Source organism: Lemur catta, chromosome 5, assembly GCF_020740605.2.
Source record: "Lemur catta isolate mLemCat1 chromosome 5, mLemCat1.pri, whole genome shotgun sequence".
Lineage (NCBI taxonomy): Eukaryota > Metazoa > Chordata > Mammalia > Primates > Lemuridae > Lemur > Lemur catta.
This window is the reverse complement of record NC_059132.1, coordinates 78,746,198-78,766,824: the sequence shown is the minus strand read 5'-3', so window position 1 is coordinate 78,766,824 and position 20,627 is coordinate 78,746,198. Positions and strand designations below refer to the sequence as shown.

At 34.3% G+C, this 20,627-nt stretch overlaps 1 protein-coding gene across 4 annotated transcripts in view; it reads right to left on the bottom strand.

The window, feature by feature from the left end:
* GRIA2 (glutamate ionotropic receptor AMPA type subunit 2) overlaps positions 1 to 20,627 on the bottom strand; it is a 129,011-nt gene that overhangs the window by 49,022 nt on the left and 59,362 nt on the right. For all 4 annotated transcript variants that reach the window (XM_045552172.1, XM_045552171.1, XM_045552174.1 and 1 more), the window contains 2 exons: positions 8,775 to 9,014; positions 245 to 441 (listed from right to left, as the gene is read on the bottom strand). In XM_045552172.1, coding sequence (XP_045408128.1) covers positions 245 to 441; positions 8,775 to 9,014 — 437 coding nt within the window. The remainder of the gene's footprint in view (positions 1 to 244; positions 442 to 8,774; positions 9,015 to 20,627) is intronic.

Here is a 20,627-nt window from a genome sequence, read left to right as displayed (position 1 = left end):
CATGAGTCAAGAATTATATATTGAATTTACTTGATGATTAATATGATGTGTCAGCATTATTGACAAACATCTGCTATTACTAACTGAAGCCAGAGGTAATTTAATTGATGATCTTTGCTGCTTCCTACATAAACCACAGAGTAAAAACTGCTGTTCAAGCACCTTACACAAATACTCGTTGCAAATGCTGACATGGCATGCATATTCTATATTTGGTGCTATTAGAAAACAGAGAGTAGCAAACCTGGTCTACAATGTCATTTACTTTATCCCGTTCACAGTCCAGAATCACACGCCGTTCCTTTTTTAACTCCAGATCTTGAAAAAGTGATCGGTAGGTCTCATCTTTCTTGTCATTGTTAATGTTTCCTACATTGATAGCAGTCACTTGCCATTTCTTTTCAGCAGCAGAATCCAGCACAGCTTGCAGTGTTGATAAGCCTAGGAAGGCAAAGACAAATGATGACTGATAAAGATACTTGAATAACTTAGAATTGTGTTATGAAATTGCCAGTGAATATATTTTTGAGTGTGATATATTTGTACAACTAAGGGAATATTGACTCCTCATAAAAAGCTACAGCTATGATCTTTATCAACATCTACTTATGTCCGCTTCACATCAAAAACTCATTACTTAAATTCTATTGTTCTGACCAAAGGAGTCTTTGAAAGAAATAGTATCCCTTTCTTTCAACCCTCTCAGCTGTCGTCTCTTGGATATTACAAAAGTGTAATGTTTTTAATATTTCTGGTTTAAGTGAAATCAAAAGACATCACAAAGATTTCTTACTCTTATAGAATGGGAAAAATTGTTTAGTCATACATGATAGTCTATCATTTGATGTTAATATCCTGAAGAAGTTAGGTACATTTTCAGTGAGATGAATCCTTGTGAGCCCGTGTCAGTATAAGAGCCAATAATCTCTATGAGGCTGCTAAATTTTCTCCTATTGATTTCTAGCCAGGAGTTTTGTTTCATTTTTTTTCTTCTGTGGCCTTACATTATATCATTTTTTGTTATTGGGAATGATCCCATAGAGATTAAAATGTTCGTCTATTAACCAGATGGTGACAGTTAGTTCTCTTAACACAGATTTATTTCACTTCCTAAATGCAAGACCATTTTACTGTTAGTAACTTTGCTTATAGCATCATATGACATAAAAGAATTTTATTATTTTTAATTGTCCATATATGATCTCATATTTGGGACTGATATGAACAACAACTAGGGGATTTATTTCCTAAAACGTTAAATATTCAATTTAGCACTTGGAAAAACAGTGCATAAAGTTGTCTTTTCCATCAATTCAACTATTCATAGCCAAACCAAATTCATCATTTATATTAATAACTTAAAGAACAACACTAAATTAAGGCTCCAGAAAGAATTCAGAACTTATCATATCGTCCTACTAATTCCAGAAAGGCCGGCATCTTTCTCAAATGCATATTTGTACCTTTTTATCCATGTGAGATTCACCAGAAAGCAAGGAATCTTTCCAAAACCTTCAGCTTTATATCAAAGAACATAAGAGCCAATTTGAAGAGGATCTTTTTAAATAAAGATGGGACAATTTGAATAGCAATTACAGTCATAACTGTGAAAGACTTACATACATAAAATATCTTAAATCCATGAGATTATTATATTTTTTTAAAAAAAATCTGCTTGCCTTTGATGGATGCCAAGGGGCCAATTAATTTGAAAGCTGGTAAATAATGAAATAAAACAATCATTTTCCTGCCTTTCTTGTAGGAACTATACTCAGGGTACTAATGAATTAAAAAATGGTCTTTCTTTTTGGAAATACTCCATCTAATACATGATGAATGAGTGTAGATTTTAAATTATCAATTTGTAACATCTACTGAATTAATGAATTACAGCAATAATCATCAACTACTGGTCATGACACAAAAAGAGAGATAACAGAGATACACAACTCCAAATGGTAACATTCAGCACCACCTATGAAGAATTTATGCCAAAAATATAAATTTGAATCTCATCAAGATTCCAAATGTAACTACCGATTTATAGGGAGTATATGGCATAGAATAATATGTCAAGCACCACAGTGTTGCAATCATCAAAATCTAGACTGTGAAAAACTCAACATTACATTTTAAAAGAGATATTAACCAATTGTAATGTGTGGAACTCATTTTTATTCTACTTCAAACAAACAGGAGAAAAAAGATAATATTAATGAATTATTGTTATTGTTTTAGGTACAATACTGACTTTGTGGTTATGTTTAATATAAAATAATTATTTTTTCCAAACAAATACTGAAATGTCACAGAGGAAATAACTTGATGTTTGATATCTGCTTCTAAATAATTGCAGGGAAAAGAGGGGTATAGATAAAACAAAATTGCACATATAGTAGTCATTAATAAAACTGGATTAAGAGTTCTTGGGAGACTTCGTATTATTATATTTTGTTATTTAGAAGATTTCATATTGTACATCAAAAATAATTCATTTTGGAATGGAAGATTGAACCATACACTGAAGTTAAAGTAATTTTTTATGGCAAAACAACAAAATTTGTTTTCTCCACCCAGTCTTCAAACAAAAGATATAAATAAACATCAATATCTCAAAGGATAGTTTAAGGAGACTACGTGCCATTTTTGAAAACTTTCAGTGGAAACTTTCAATGGTAAAACTTTAAAACCCATCAAGGATTGCCTGTGATTTCCGTTCACTATAGGTAAATTAAATCCTTCCATGCTACAATTCAAGTTCCTTTCCTGTTTTTCATCATCAGTAGACATAGAACACACACAGCTGGTCATCAGGATCAATTCAACAGCTACCAATGGACTTGAAAACAGCTATTAAGTCTACCCAGTTTTTTTCCTCTAAATAGAAAAAAATATCTAAATGTCTAACCCTCTTCCATTCTCTAGTTCCTACTTTCCCACATTTCCAATCATTGTAGAACTCTTCCTTGTCAACTCCTTAAGGATATTATATGCACAGATGATGCTGTCTGTGCTATCCACATATTATCAGACAGCAATTATCAGCACGCTTCCCCTATTCTCTGCAGTAAGTTATTGCATTTTGTTTTTATTTAATTATGAAGTTTATCACATGCTAAAAATTTCATGGTGATACTCTTGATACTCTGTGCTAACTTTCAACATATAGTCCAAGAAATTTAAATGTAAATGAGAATTTCTAAATGGATTTCATCAAGTAGTAACTTTAAACTTCAAATTTGTTGGCACCTCGTCAAAAAATATGGAGATGATGCATAAAATCAATAAGAATGCACTTAAAGGAATGGCTGACTTTCAAATGCATTCATTCCATGTGTCAAAAGTAACTTATAGTTGGTGTGAATTCTCGGTTATAAAAGCTCTGTGGAACTTAACAAAAATTACATCTATTTATTAAGAAACCAAACTGCTCAAATAGTGCTATATCAGACTTGATTGATTTAGTTGAATTAGAAGACATTAAATACCATTAAATCACCTCCTAAGGACAGCCAGAAGTAATTCACAAACCATAGCTTTATCTGACTCTTAATTTGAAAAGACTTGTGTCCTAAGCTTAATAATCCATTTTCTTAGATTTTTTCAGTAATAGTAACTGACCATCTCAATGTCTCTTTCAACTTGATTTCTCCATTTATCCAACTAAAAGTTTTGTATTAACTTTGATTATTTTATAGCTAATAGATCATTTTCAAATTTAAAAATTACTGAAAATGTATAACTATGAAGCTGAACTTAAACTCTTCAAACGTAACACAAATTCTTGGTCTCTTGGTCCCATATTCTAATTAGGGGAGAAAGTATTACTCAAGATCCGTCTCTTTCCCTTCCACACCAACTAGCACAGAAATATCTTTATAAATACATTCATCCCTTAATTCAGAATATAAACTTTTATGGACAATGGGAGTTCTGTATAAATATTGGTTTATTTAGAGCTATTAGTAAGTAGTAGTCATTCAACTCTAATATACATATTACTATATCAAGATATTTGAATTTCTATAGCAGAGAATTTCTTATTACTTAGAATGAATTAAGCTATCAAGATACACAGTTGTTCATCTAAAAATAGAAAAAATCTGGAAAATTAACTATTTCTCCTAATAAATATATTTAAATTATAGTGTTTCTTTAAAAAAGGTCAATATTATAAAAGTCTAAAATTAAGTTCCAAAGTCTACTGAATTCTTAAGCATTTGGATAAAATAAAGAACGGTCTGATGAAAATACTGTTAAATTACATTACTTCTTCATGTGCCTATTGTTACCAATTGGCTATAGCTATATAACCTATTCATAATATGACAATCTTCTATTAATAATAAAATTATCTCAAAGTATTACAAGAGTAGGTGATAGTCTCATCATGACCTAGTGTTAATAATACTGTGAGAGGGTTATAGCAAAGCCATCCGCTCTCTTTTACTATCATTAGGTGAAGTCTATTAGTTTGCACATGAAAGGATGAAATTAAAACCTATTACTGCCAAAAGATGTATTTCATTCAGATCATATCTTTTTCTTAAAATATTTTCTTTGTATAGTTTAAGATTCACTGCCTTTATTCATTCAGGCATAGAATTAATATTTATGATCACTAAATCATGGCAGCATATCTAGGCCAGATTAGATTAACAAATATTTCCCTCATCAGCCTTCTCAGGAATATCAAGACAACATTATAATTTGGAAGCATTTTTGTTCTTTGCATAATTTTTTCTTGGAAGTGGAGTCAAAGTGCCTTCCCTTCAGGGGGAAAATAATACTTCTCAAAATTAAAACCAAGACATAAAGATACCATGCATTAGTTCTGTTTTTACCTACTCTATATAGAAATGTATTACCTTACCTTGTTGACACTGAATGAAGAAATAAAAACCAAATTTTGATTAAGTCCTGATTCATATTTACTACATATATATCCAGAGATAAAACTACAATATTTAATGCATTGACATAAGTAGCCCCATTACTCTACAGTTAAAAATATACTGTAGTTCTATCTACCTACTCTCTGAAGAGTAATGATATACAGCTTTTAGGAAGGGCATTGGGTCATGAAGGAGAGCCAGGCTGCTGCCACATGGCCTGGGTAGAGAAGACACCAATAAACTAAAAGGTCATCTGGCACCAGATGCAGAGTTTCAGCTCTCCTTTCACCAGTAAACTTAGATTAGTCAAAGCTGTTTCTACACAGAGATCTTTCTATACATCCGTGGTTTAGAATTGCCATATGGTCTCTTTAGTTGTTGCTCAGTATTGGGATGGATAGTCAGGAAGTAGGAATGGTTTCAGCTCAGTCTCAGTTAAGGGTAGTGCAATGAAGCAGCATAGAACAATTTTAAACCTTTTTCATCTAGTTCATAATCAGGGCAGAACGTTGAAGGACCATTTTCATGCATGGACCCTATGCTATTCAAAGGAACATTCATTGACATATTTAGACATTAAAATTTAACAGTATGTTTACCTGACTTAGACGTTCAGAAAAGTGAAGATTATTAGAACCTTAATAAAACCATATAAACCAAAAGGTGGAGAGAATGCCACATCAAGAACAAACCATATAGTTTGAAACTGAGGCATGTAGATATATAAGTAGAGAGATGAAACTGTAGAATCTATTTTCTAAAGTATGGTTAATATGGATGAAGAGAACATAGATACATTCTCCAAATCATGTGACCCTAAAGTAAGGTGCTGCCTACTAGAAGCATGAGAGAAATGGGTTAATGAACAAAGGAAAGAAACCAATTCACACGCTGAATGCATAAATAAACATTATAAAATGTAATATGATGGCAAACCATAAAAGTTAGTCCCTAATTAGAAAAAATCAGATAGCAAAAATTCCATTTCCATGAGCCAATTAAAATATTACTCACAGGTCAAGTCTTTTGCCAGCATTTTGAGAGTCTTACACCATTTATCTCTGAAAATAGTTTCAGATGAAAGGCCAGTGTAATACTTTGCACATTAAAACATCAACAGCTACTTCATAACACTCTGAGAATGTATCCATAACTTCATTCAGGCTTTAATATATAATTAATTATCACTCTAATGTTCTTCTCTCAACAGATGCACTTGAACTCAAATCAATTTGTATAATTTCATAATTACAGATTATCTCATCACTTCAATTCTATTAAATATTTTTAAAGTACCAATAAAATCATTTTAAAATGTTCCAGATTCTTTTCACAAGTATATAAGTCCATCCATCTTCACCTGCTAATCCCTCAGCGCTTCTCTTTCTGACTTTGTCTCTTCAAATACTAGAGTTTCTCCTTTTTTATTTATGTTAGCTGTTGTCCTTTTGAATTTTCTCAAAAGCTCAGTTTCAACTAGAGAGACTAATAGTGAGGATGAAGATGAGGGTAAAATATGTTCTTAAACTAAAAATGTCACCTTCCACCTTGTCAGACAGTGAGGAGAATTCATCTTTTGAGTCTTCCATTTAGCAAGCAAAATTCAGCTTCTAAAATCATCTCAAACTTAAAATACTGTACACAGATGTTTAACTCATTTGTTTATTAACACTACCGAACATCAGTCCTGTTTCTAGCTTTATCTGAAGCCCTGGGTATAAAGTTAAGAGCCGTACACCAAGTGTGCTGAGTAATGCCTGGGCACTGCCTCCCTGGAGCTCATAGCCCGACCTTAAATAAAATAAATAAATACATAATTAAAAAAATAAATTAAAAAACATAATGGTTATCCAGTGTGACTAAAACAGTGCCTGGAATATAGTAGTGGCTCAACAGGCAGTGCTTAAGTGACAGAATGAACACTGCTATTAATTATCAATCATGATACATCTGATGAAGGGAAAGAAGAGACTGCTTTGAAAAAACAACAACAGCATGAGAGTATCTCCAAGGAAACGATATATGAATCCAGTCATCAAGGAGGGGGAAAAATTAAAGATATGTGCAGAGATTTGCAGTGAAAGAGTTTGGTGCATCTGAGAAAGTGAGAGAAGGTCAAATGGGTCTGGCTCTAGTGAGTGAGCAAGACAGCAGAATGCATTGGAGAGTTGAGTGGAAATCAGATACTACACGACCGTTAAGGATTTTCAGTTTTATCCTCATTATACTGAGAAGTCATTGAAGTGTTTTAAGCAAAGAGTGATGCAGTCAAAGAAGACATTTTAAAAAGTAATAATTCTGACTACTTTGTGTTAAATGGGTTAAAGAGGGACAAATGTGAATCTGGAGAGATCAAGGACTGAATACATGATGGTGGCTTGGCCTCAGGTGATGATGATGGAAATGAAGAGTGTCTAGAGATGAAATATACTGAGATGGTAGAAATCACATCAACAGGACACACGGGTGAAAGAGGTATTAAGAATATGTCCAGATTTCAGACTAGTTTTAACAACAACAAATACTTAAAGGACTTAGTGAGAACAAAAAGAAAAACTACAAATAATTTAATAAGCTTGGTTTTATAAGCCCTTTTTTATCATACTAATAAGAAGTATGCTTCAGAATCATCCAGCACATTGAAATCCATATCTACTCTAAATGATTCTCTGTTTTAGTTTTTTATTCCCTATGGGAATAGCAAAGTACTACCTTCTCAGAGCAGGGGGAAATAGTTCTTGACATAGCATTTTTTTTTTTCAGCTTCTATAGTGCTGACTGGCTTTTGCACCGAGTGTTCTCATTCGCAGGACTAGGAGGACAAGGCAGAGAATCAGACACCTAGCTTGAGCACTCCTGACTCCAGCTTGTTGCAGCAAATGACTACAAACTGATCAATGGAGAATTGACCGACGTCTGGCTCTCTTCTTGTCTGCCCCTGCGGGTTAACAAGGTGCCCTATCTTGGTGCAAAGAGGTTTCTGGTTTTCATTGAAACCTTCACATATTCCAAGAAGAAATCTGCTGAAGGGAGTGCATTGTGGTACTTAGGAGACACTGACAATAGTGGTTCTTAAGCCTTCTGATTTTGATTATAGACCCCTCTCTAGAAAAACACACATATGAGCATGCACACACATGGTGCATACAAGTTAGCAGGTACACAGACCCAGTGACACGCAGTCATGGACCCAGGAATGGTTAAGAATATCCAGGAATCTATAACATGCAAATCAAGTGGGTCTGCTACTACTAAACTTCCTAACAAGGGATATGGGAAATGAGAAATTTACCTCCCTTCATGCACTTTAGTATGATGAGTCAAGACTGGCATCATTATCAAAAATATTCCATCTTAAACAATCATGTGGAATTGTGTAAAAAGCATGAATCTATTATCACAGACCTGTGTTCGGACTATATCACAACTGAGAAAATCATTTAACATCTCTGAGATTCAGGGATCTTATTTTAAAGCAAGGGTAAGAATAATGCTGCCTGCCTGGTAAAACTTTTGCATGCAACAGTAATTAATAACTATATATCACTATAAAAGCCATTTCATTCACCTTGGTCTAGTAATATAGTCATCGTAGGTTCTTAGCTGCTTATGCCAGAAACTGCTTTTCATTTAACAAGAGAATATTTGGTCATTGAGTTGATACAGTCTATCTCTGTAAATTGTACCTCCACAGCTTTTGTTGTTTTACTCTAAATTTGTTTCCCAGGTTTCAAATTACATATTCATTCACACAGCAAAATTAAACCAAGTGGTCCTTGAGCTTTAATACACCTTTATAGCTCTACAACATCACATATAAGTGTCAAGTATAGGCATTGAATTCACCTCATTACAAAGAGATGAGATACTGTCACTTACCTCTGTCACTGTCATAGAGGTATGCAAACTTGTCCCACTGATAGTATTCAATCAAGCTAAGGAGCGCGCCTTTGAGGTCGGGTCTCATCTGAATGACAAATGGATGTGTACCATCTGTTGGGAAGCTGGGAGTGATGAAGGAGACATGCAGCGTTCCACAAAATGAGGTGATGGTATTTACAGATTTCTTGTCATAAAATCCAAAAATGGCGTAGACTCCTCTTGAAAACTGGGAGCAGACTAGAAGAATGGGGAAAATAGAAAAGATAAATCATTGAAATTGGCATTCAATCATAAGGACTTGCCTGAAACATAATGTCCTTTTATATAAAATACAAAATCATTAACATATTGAAGGAAATATCGAGTTTGTTTTAATGATCCATCAAAATTTGTGAGCACTAAGTTACTTAGCACTCTGTTGGAGGAATTCAAAGAATTATAAAGAATAAAGAGTAATGATTCTGGCTACAAGATAACACATACATTATTGTTTAATGAGCTACATAAGTATAAACATATTTTAGGACACATATAAAAATGTGAAAGTAAAAACCATTAGTTATAAGAACAAATTGCAGTCACCTGAGATTTATATACATTCATAATAGCTCATCCCTACATAAGCTGGTTCCTTTAAAAATCTTTATTGTACTTATGATGCTTTTATGTTAGGTCAGTGTGCTTCCAAAGAGTTCTAATGCTGACCAAACTTCTTTAAGAGAAGACAGACACCAGACTCACATCATACATAGAGAGACATGTCTCTGGAAAGGGACAATTCTCACCTTGTGTCATTCAGTCAAGTAGCAATTAAATAAAGAACTCCTAAGTTTAATCTTTCCAATGGATTTACCTAACTTACTCCATATGTTCTACTACATATAAAACAAAGAATATTACCAAAATATTTTGGCTAAGGGTTATCATTTTTAACAAAATAATATTATTGTATTTGAAAGTCCCCATCATTCCCACAATCCCTTGTCCTTTTGTGGTATTTCCATTTCAGTGAATGACATATGACACTACCATCCCTCATGCCCTCCCCCAAAGTCAGTCCATCACTGAGTCATGCTCATTATAATACCTGAATATACTCAAATGTGGTCCACTCATTCTTCAACCCATTCCAACCATCCTAGTTCACTAACAGCATATACTTAGCATTTTGCCTGCCTTGTGCTTCAGCATGTTTTATGGTACATTAACTCATTTCTTTCTTATAATAGCCCTTGAGGTAGGAACTTTTATTGTTTCCCAATTACTGTTAGGAAAATTGATGCATAGACCGATTAAGTGACTTACACAAGTCACACAGCTGGTAAGTGATAGATGTTGCATTCAAATGTAGGCAGTCAGAATCTATGCTCTTAACTAATGGGTAATACTGCTTTTTCATACTTGATTAGGGGAATACCTATCCAACTGATCTCCCTCTTCCACTTATGCCCCTTCCATTCAATTCTCCATAATATAATCAGAATGCTCTTTTGAAACATAAATGTGATCATATCTCTCTGGGAAGTAGGGGTTACTTTGTCCAAGACTGATCCCCTGCAATGCTCTGGAGAAAGCGTGTAAGGTGTGCTTAAGGCCATTAGTCAGGCCAAGAACATGGCTTTAAATTAACAAAAAGTATAGAGATTTCTCAAAGAACTAAAAGTAGAACCACCATTCAACCAGCTTTCCCACTGCTGGGCATATACCTAAAGGAAAATAAATCCTTATATCAATACCTGGAGTCATGTTTATCACAGCACTATTCACAATAGCAAATATCTGTGGAATCAACCTAAGTGCCCATCAACTGATGAGTGGATTTAAAAAATGTTGTGTGTATATGTTCACCATGGAACACTACTCAGCCATAAAAAAGAATGAAATCATATCTTGTGCAGCAACATGGATGGAACTGGAAGCCATTATCTTAAGTGAAATAAGCCAGAAACATAAAGTTCTCAGTCATAAGTAGGAGCTAAATAATGTGTACAAATGGACGTAGAGTGTAATAATAGACATTGGAGACTTGGAAGTGTGAGAAGGTGGGAGGGTGGGAGAGGGCTGTGGAATGAAAAAATGCTTAATTGGGCATAATGTACACAGTTTGGGTGATGGTTACACTGTAAGCCCCAAATTAACTACTATGCACTATATCCATGTAACAAAATTGCCCTTGTACCACCTAAATCTAAACAATTTTTTAAATGTAATAAAATAAAATAAAATAAAATTACACCTACTCATCCATTAAAAAATAAGTAAATAAAAAATGAATAAAGATCTGATATGTTTTCAATTTCAGGGGTCATTTCAATCCAAGGATGGAAATCAGCCATCCAGCAACATTACATAACAACCCAGGACATGATATCAAGCATCATCTTAAATTAATTAACCAAATTTGAAAGATAAGACCAATACTATCTTATTTCATTTCCTTCACAAAAATAAATGGTCTATTAAAATAGATTTGTTTCATTAATTTGAGTGTTTCTATTAATATAATGTGTGCAGATTCAATTAATAATAGCCAATTCCAGACAATCAATAAATAATAGGCAATATTTTAAAATTGCTGTATAACGTAAATTGAAAGGAAAGCAACATCTCCTTTATTACCAACCTTCTTCAGAGCAGACTGAACTATCTCAGAAAGCATCTTAATGTATTTCGTTACAATTTATTTCCTACCTTAACATAATGCAAAGATGAGATTACTGTCTGTTATTCTTGTACATACTTTATGTTCTTGTCTGGGTACAGAAGTTGGAAATAACCTGTAATGTCTTTGATGACTATGCCCATTCTTCACATACAAGAAAAAGACCTTTCATTGTGAAAACCCTTCTAGGCAAACTCTGGAGCGAGTTCTTATTTTATACATAAATATATGTGTACTAACATGTATATCTTAAATCTTCAATTTGTCAGAAATTGATGATTCCCAATGACATATGAAAAGGGAGAACTGCTATAAAATTTTCTCTGGGTCTATTTTATTTCATTTCCTGCAAAATGTTGGCCTGTCATCCAGATACCAGAGGAATATCATGCAATATGATTTATTAATGAGATCTCTTCTCATCTTAAGTGAAATAGCTTGTGTGGTGGCAACAGCAGTCATAGCATCAGCAGAATGCTTGATAAAGAATGCCACTCTTTGGATACATAGACAATCTTAAAGCCATACCTTTCATTTTCCATTTGTTTTAGGCTCTGGAGTAAGTTGTCAAGGGACCTCCCAGTTATTGTGGCCATCTGGAAACACTGGCTTTGGCCCAACAACAAGCATAAGCTGTACAAAACTTCATAAGAAATTACAATTCACCAAACTCCGAAGGCTCCTTTTTTTTTTTTTCAGGCAATTCAGCTAATTCTCCAATTAACATACTTTTACAACAATGGCCTTTGTCTCCTGACTATGCTAGGTCTTCCTCATCCCCCTTCTCTTATATTGTCTCTCTTCATGGCATATATGCAATTGTCTATTGACCTATATTCTCTATTTTTCTGGATATTTCTCCCTTAATGTCCCCTTACTATGCATGCAATTAACAGACATGTGGTCAATAGTGCTCATTTCCCTCTCTTTACCTTAGGTCTGTCACTTTACCTGTTTTGAAGCATGATAAGGATGTCAGTGAGATTTACAACAAGGAATCAGTCAGAATGCTGACCTGAGCTAAGGTACTTTGCTACCCCAGTTTGCGGTAACCATACGAAGATGAAAAACTTGTGCTATGTTTCTAACACTCCATCCCCAAATATCCAACGTTTGCCTTTTTTTTTTTTTTGAGACAGAGTCTCAAAAGATAGATACTGTACAAGATAGATATTGTACATTTTTTCCTGGATTTGACAGTTTAGGTTCAATCTCTTGCCTTTCAGTGTCTCCCATTGGGAAATTTCTAATTCCATGTAATCCCAACTAATTCCAAAAAAATAAGAAAAGAAAACCCTGAACATTGTATCCTAACAAACCACTTTGTGTTGATTTTTCCCTTTCTGCTCACACACCATAACTATTGCAATCATTTATATTTAATATTTCACCTGGGTGAGACTCTGTCACCCTGGGTAGAGTGCAGTGGTGTCATCATAACTCACTGCAACCTCAAACTTTTGGGTTCAATCGATCCTCCTGCCTCAGCCTCCAGAGTAACTGCAACCACAAGTGCATGCCACCATGCTGAGCTAATTTTTTCTAATTTTGGCAGAGACAGGGCCTCACTCTTGCTCAGGCTGGTCTCGAACTCCTGGCCTCAAGGGATCCTCCTGCCTTGGCCTCCCAGAGTGCTAGGACTACAGGCATGAGCCAGCTCACCCAGCATGTTTTCCTTCTAATACTGATTCTCCCCTCAATTTAGTGTGGATACGTGCACCTATCTATACATTATACAAGAAAATTAACTGCAGTAATTTGGAATTACTCCTCACTTGATTAGAAATGAAATTATTCATTTTCATCTCTACCTTATTCCCCAATGATGCCTCCAAAATTTAAAGCCATTTTTTAAACTTTGATCCATCCTATAATGGAGGAAGATTTACTACCATTAAGAATATCCAAAATAATGTGTCATAAGCTCTGGAAATAATTCCAAAGACTACTTTCTAAAATGAATTAGACAATGCCACCATTCTATATATAGTCATCTCTGGAGGCAAAGGAAGGAGCAGAAAACTGTGCAGTTTTCACCTCTAGCTTCATGACCCATACAATTACACTATGAAACACTATTATAAGGATCTGAATGATTATGTTGATTAATATTAGAATTGCATTTATGTCTTGAGACTCAAACCTGATTGCAAAGGACTAGGTAAAGATGCTCTCACTGAGTTCTGTAATTAAATATTTAACACCGACTTTGAGAAACTCAGCAAAGGCAAGTCCTTCTAAAAGACATTTTAGGTCAAACAGCAGAAATGATAATCTCCTGGGTGTAAGCAATTTGCTGATTATTTCACTTTTTATTACAAGCCCAGATGATACAAGCCAATAACGACGCTGATGGTGCATCCAACACACATCTTTTTCTCTTGGGTCACTCTGTTCATTGGTGCTGCTAATATAGCACACACGATACAGTCTGGAGAACCTTGCATGGTTATTTAGTAGAATGGGAGAGGAACTGGGTATGATTTATTTTCGTTTTACATATTTTATACTTATAAATCACCATTCACTTCAATGAATCACCATAGACTGCTTCACAATCAGGAATGTTAATAGCCCCTTTGCAGGTGAAAGATCGATTCATCACCGAAAAATTCTGACCTCAAAATATGGAGACCATACAAAATCTCTCTCCTTCCTTCATCACTACACTTCCGACATTAACCCACCCCTTGTATACTTTGACCTTGACGTTAGTCTGGAAATGTCTTTATCACTTGTTAGTAACAATCTCCTATTCACTAAAAACTACATATTTTTCAGATCTAGCTTTCTTAGCTTCACTGAATTTATTAGTTAAAAACTTGCTTCTGGAAATTCTCTCTCTTTCCATTGTTACTAGTCTTGTTCTCTTCTAAGTCCTTCTCCACATTGCTGCCAAGTAAAATTATACTGTCTTGGTATTTTTCCTATCCCTCTAATTATCTTTCACTGCCTTATCTTTTTTCTACATTCCAAATTAAAAAGATGTTCTCAAAGGATTTGTCTTCCAACTGTTTCCTCTTCTCTTTTTACACTCTGTCTCTGAGTGGTTTCATCTCTTCCAACAAGGTCAAATTTGACTTTTACGCATGTTTCCCAAACTTTTATCATCATTCCAGTTGTCTCCTATAACTATTTATTTATAGAGAAAATATAGAGTATAATTATTCTATGTAACAATGCTGCTAGTATTAGGTTTAGAAAATGCACAAAAAACAAGATAGATATTGTACATTTTTTCCTGGATTTGACAGTTTAGCTTCAATCTCTTGCCTTTCAGTGTCTCCCACTGGGAAATTTCTAATTCCATGTAATCCCAACTAATTCCAAAAAAATAAGAAAAGAAAACCCTGAACATTGTATCCTAACAAACCACATCTTTGTGTTGATTTTTCCCTTTCTGCTCACACACCATAACTATTGCAATCATTTATATTTAATATTTCAGAATAAGGAACTTATAATTCTTCCTTTTCCTGTTCATGCCATCCATCACATCAATATTTTATTCTACTTCACTTATCCCACATTAGCCAAGTCTTTTTAAGAACTTACCATGCACTGTTCTGGGTTTGGGGGAGACAGCATTAAGCATGACAGGTAAGGTCTCTACTTATGGGAAGTTTGCATAGGAGTTCTTCTCAAGAGTCCCTTGAATCTTCCCCTTCCTTTTCTTTCTCCTTGGTTCTGCCAAGCTAAACTATACCCCTCTCTTCCCTCTTCTTCCTTCAATTTATATTTTTTCATATTCACCTTTGTAAAGCTCACCATATAAAGGCATTCTTCATGAATCTGTCTTCCAATGGCTTTTTCTTCTGTCTTTACGCTCTACCTCTTAGTAGTATCATCCCCGTTAACAAGGTCAAATTCAACTTTTTATGTAAATGTCTGCTAAACTTTCATCATTATTCCAGTTGTCCTTTCTTTATTTACTGAGAAAATACATACTCTAAATATATTATATATCATCAATTTATAATAATGTATTTTCATGATTATTTTGTATTTATTTCCTTGCTGGTACCTTTTTTAATTATAATAAAATGCCTAATTCTTTAAACAAGACCTTAAGTGAGAGCTTTCCAGAATAAAAAAGAAAAAATAAAGAGAAATACACAAAACACCACTGCTTTACAAGGTCTAAGACCAGAAAACTTTAATCCCCAAAATTAAATATCACGGAGAAGTTTTTATTCTGTTTTCGAGGATTTTGCGGGGGCAGATAACCTCAGAGAGAGCAGTTATAGAGGCTAACAGCAAGAACAAACTATGTTTGAATGCTGAATTTACCATTAGCTAGTTGGGCTTGGTTGGGCAAGTTACTTTACACCTCCCTGTCTCAGATTAGACAACTTTAAAAGAGGATAATAATATTACCTACCTTAACTCACTGTGGGACAGGGAAATATTGAAGAAAACATGAACTGAAAACAGTGTTGGCAACTAGTAAATCTCGTAAGTCTCTCATGACTTTCCTACTTATACTCTATGTTCTAATTAATGTTGATATTAACTATTCATTAATCATGCACCAGAACTTTTATTTTCCTTTAGCCTAAAATTCATCAATTTCACAAGATAAGTTTTAATGTGTTAAAATGAAGTTCATCTTTTTAGGCCAAAAAATGTGAGACTCACTCCTGACTTCTTCCCTTCCTTTATCTCCAGCGTACAAACTGTCCCCAAATACTGCTCATTTGACCTCTCAATCTGTGCTCTTCAGCTCTGCTGACATTGCGTTAATATGGTCCTTAAACATTCATTGATTGGATGGCTGCAATAACCTCTCAAATAGCCTCCTTTATAATAAATCTTTTTTCCTTTCATGGCACGTATAACACTCCTGCTTAAAATCCATCAATATGCTTCCATTATATCAGTGCTCAAGTATTACCTGCTCTGTGTGGTCCAAGTGACATGCCACTCCTACATGCGATTCTAAAGCAATCTGCATTTCTGCATATTAGCCTCTATTATAATTGTCTAGTTTTGCCCTTAAACTCTGAGCTAATTGAAAGTAGAGAATGAAGTACCATTTATCTATAAATGCCTATCAAGTACTTGGAACGCAGTAGGCACTTGATAAATGTCATTTAATAAAATACCAATTCTTCCATGAAAGGCTCCCTCCTTACCATCAACTGAATATGATCTTGCCTGATAACCAACCCCATCAGCACATTGCTTTACCTCCCCCACAGCCTGAATTGCAGTGTGTGCATGTGTGTGAGCCAGAGTGTGTATGTGTGTGCGAGTGTCTGTGTGTCTGAGAGAAAGAGAGGGAGAGTAATGGTGATTTGTGCCCTCCCTGAGGACAGTATTCAGGGTGAGAACAGCATTAGGCTACCTGAATTGGAAGCCCAGCTCTATCTTTTCCTGGACACCTGGCTGAAAAGTCACTGATCTTAAGCCTGTTTCCTAATCTACTGAATGGAAATATTAATTCCTATCTTCTCTCTTATAGCGATGTTTTAAAGTTTAAATTAGATGATGTATAGAAAAGTGTTGGAAAAAATATAAACCATTAAATAAATGTGTTATTGACATTAGCTCCAACTATAATGTTTTTTTATTCTTTGCAATACCTAAATCAGGAATTTTGCCAATTATATTATTATTATTTCATTTTATTTATTTATTTATTTATTTTGAGACAGAGTCTTGCTTTGTTGCCTGGGCTAGAGTGAGTGCCGTGGTGTCAGCCTAGCTCACAGCAACCTCAAACTTCTGGGCTTAAGCGATCCTACTGTCTCAGCCTCCCGAGTAGCTGGGACTATAAGCATGTGCCACCATGCCGGCTAATTTTTTCTATATATATTTTAGTTGGCCAGATAATTTCTTTCTATTTTTAGTGGAGACAGGGTCTCTCTCTTGCTCAGGCTGGTCTTGAACTCCTGACCTCGAGCGATCCACCCGCTTCAGCCTCCCAGAGTGCTAGGATTACAGGCGTGAGCCACCATGCCCAGCCATATATTATTATTAAATATTTGTTGAGTGAGCATATGATCAGAACAAATTGTCTAGCAAACATATAAAACAGATCCTTATGATGAAATTTCATTTATGTTGACACTGTGGTATTTCTGAAATCATGTCATAATAATATTTTCTCCTTCATTATTATTTTTAAAAATAAAAGGTGTTTAAATTTACCTATGAAATTTAGCCAATTAGTTCTCATAATAGGAAAAAATACAATTATTAGTAAGAGAAGACAATCTTTGGGATATTAGTGAAATTTTATTAATTCGAGATTTGAAAATGTAGTTTATATGTAGAGAAGCCTGTACCAAGAGAGGTGAAGTTACCACTCTGAAAAAGTACACACAGCAAGATGCAATTGGAAACCTAAATGAAAAAAAGCGAACTTCTTTGCCTGGGACATATGTCCAATAATACTTTTCCCACATGAATATATCCTCAAAAATTCTCACAATCTCAAATATCTTATTTATATAAGTCAAAGGAATTGTTCAAGCCTTAAAGCTTATCATAACCAACATTTATTCCTATATAAAATAAAATTGTCGTAACACATGGTACAGGTAACACTAGGTTTCCATGTAAAAATTTAAGAGGATCTGAAAAATGGAACTGTAATTCTTTTATTCTCGCAAAATTTAGATAAATTCAGTGCTCTTTTCTTATAACGAAATGGAGTTAAACTATTTACTTTCCACCAATGGGGTTATTTTTCAGTTTATGCATCTACTGCAACAGCTTCTTGTATCTGTGGACAGGAAGGGTTTCCCACTCGGGAGCCAGCAGTTTAGCATCTCTCACAAAACTCTCTTCTTTTTAAAAGCCTGCACTTTGCTGTGTTCACTCTTGTTCCCCAGAGTCCAGCACAGTTTGTAGCATAGACACTCAGTATATAGCTACTGAATGAAACATGAACTGATTCAAGAAAATGTGAAGAATAATAAATATACACCCCAATGACATTTTCTCTAAATGGCCTCACTGATGATTTTTCCTATAGCCCTGTCACAATTCTTTACAGTGATAAATTACTTCTCCTTTGCATACATTTTGATCCCATTTTTCATAGAAATATTAAATGTGATGCAGCATCATCACTCAATAGTAGAAAACTATGGAGTTGTAATGATACATTTTTCTTTCTAACAAACATTTATCCTTCCTGACCTTCGTGTTACGTTTGCTGAATGAGGTGAAATGTCATAAGTTTATTGCTGTTGCTCATATTATTTGCAGCTTTAAAAAATCTATAACATTTATTCTGGCTTCATTCATCATCTGGGGTAGCAGGCAATAGTAGAACCACAGTAATAGGCAATAACTCTCATGTGAATTTTAATGATGGGTTTTGGACACATAAACGGAAGAGAATTACCTCCATTTATATATGATGCTATTTCACAAAGGATAGTCCCATTCTTTATCCCATGGACATGTATTTTCTCCTCATAAATACACATAGTTCTACCCTCAACAAATTCTTGCTCGACTAATGCTCTTTATAAGTTCTGGGAGCTTCATGCCCTGATGCAATTTGAATGTTGTGGACAAAGAGTGCCTGCCTGAATAGATGTCTGCGGGCCTGGCGTCTAATCCCAGCTGTGACACAGTCAGCTGTGTACTTCAGGCAAGTTGCAGCTTTCAAATGTCTCAATGCCCACAAAGCTCAAATTTGGGCCTGCATTTGAAACCTCAAAGAGAGAAATTCTAAAAAATGTTAGGTAGTGCATATTTATTATTTGTCATATACTTTCTCATGTAAAATGTGTGTGTGAGATATAATAAATTTTCAAGGATGAAATTCTACCATTCTCTGTGTGTTTTATAACTTTTTGCTTTTCCTCTTTCTTCATTTCATATCTCTTCTCCTTTCCTCTTGCCCTGTTTTCACTTAATTTTTTTTAATTTTTTTTAATTTTTTTTTTTACTCTTCTTAATGTTCACAGCCACTCTTGGTCTTGATGCCTGAAAAAAGTCTAATCTCTTATTCTATTGTAATTAAAATATAGAGAACTGAAGGATTCTGGTTTTTTTTTTTTTTTTTACTAAATATAGATTAGATGATATTTCAGTACAAATAAGCATTTTAGTATTTGTGATAAAAGCCTGCTTTTAAAAAATCAATTGAAAAATGTTCAAACATCTATAAGATTTCCACCTAATACTTTTCCTTTAAATAAACATACAGAAAAAGATAAAACTTTATTTTCTTATCGTATGGATCCCCTTAAATTAGCACTTATAAAGCCTCTTGCTTTTGAATGGCTCAAAGAATATCTGAAGCTTTCACAGGACTTTTTTGCTCACCCTGTTTGTTGGTAAGTAACAGGGTTTCTGTGCACATGCCATAATCCTTGTGTGTTAACCCAAGTAAGTTTATTTAAAAAGAAAAAATTTTTGAATATCATATAATAAGTAATTATGTAAATGTACTAAAGCATTCTGGACCATTAGCATACATTCCTAAATTGCTAAGGAATTGGAGAATTAACTTTAGCACAATGGACTCACACACACGATATGTATTAAATCCTGGTAAAAATTACATATTTTAAGGAATCATGGCACTTGGCTCTAATTCTGTTCTAAGAGTCAACCCGCTTCATTGTAACACCTCTTTCAATAATTTGAGCAAAGTTAGAACTCAGGATGCGAAACGAGTTCCTTCCAGAAAGATCAGTAACTTATTTATATTTTGACGCTTACATTTATTTTAATAACATTAACTGTTTATAACTCAAAAATAGCAGGAAAAATTAAGATACCATTTAAACAAGGGTATTTAAAAAAGGCTATAGTTTCCCTTTGCTTACTGCTCTCCGTTTGATCTGTATGTTTCTAGCCCCATAGTTCTAGCCCCATAGTTCTAGTAAGAGTTGATTTTGCTTGTTTGCTTCCTTCTGTTGATGTCATGTTTTTGATTCATGAGACTATAGAACAATTATCATATGACTTGCTTTGATATTTGACAGACAAATTACCATGTGGATACAGTTTCATTTACTCATTTAAATGGATTAAGCCAGTCAGTGTATACTATTCCCTGGTTTGGCTGTAGCAGCATCATTTCATTAATGTTTCCTTAACTAAAATATATTTAGATTGTTAGGACTTTTTTGTTATTAAAAACAAGGCTGCAGGGAGCATGTTAGTACATTCATCTTTCTGCACATGTGCTAGTATTTCTACAAGACAGATTACTGAAA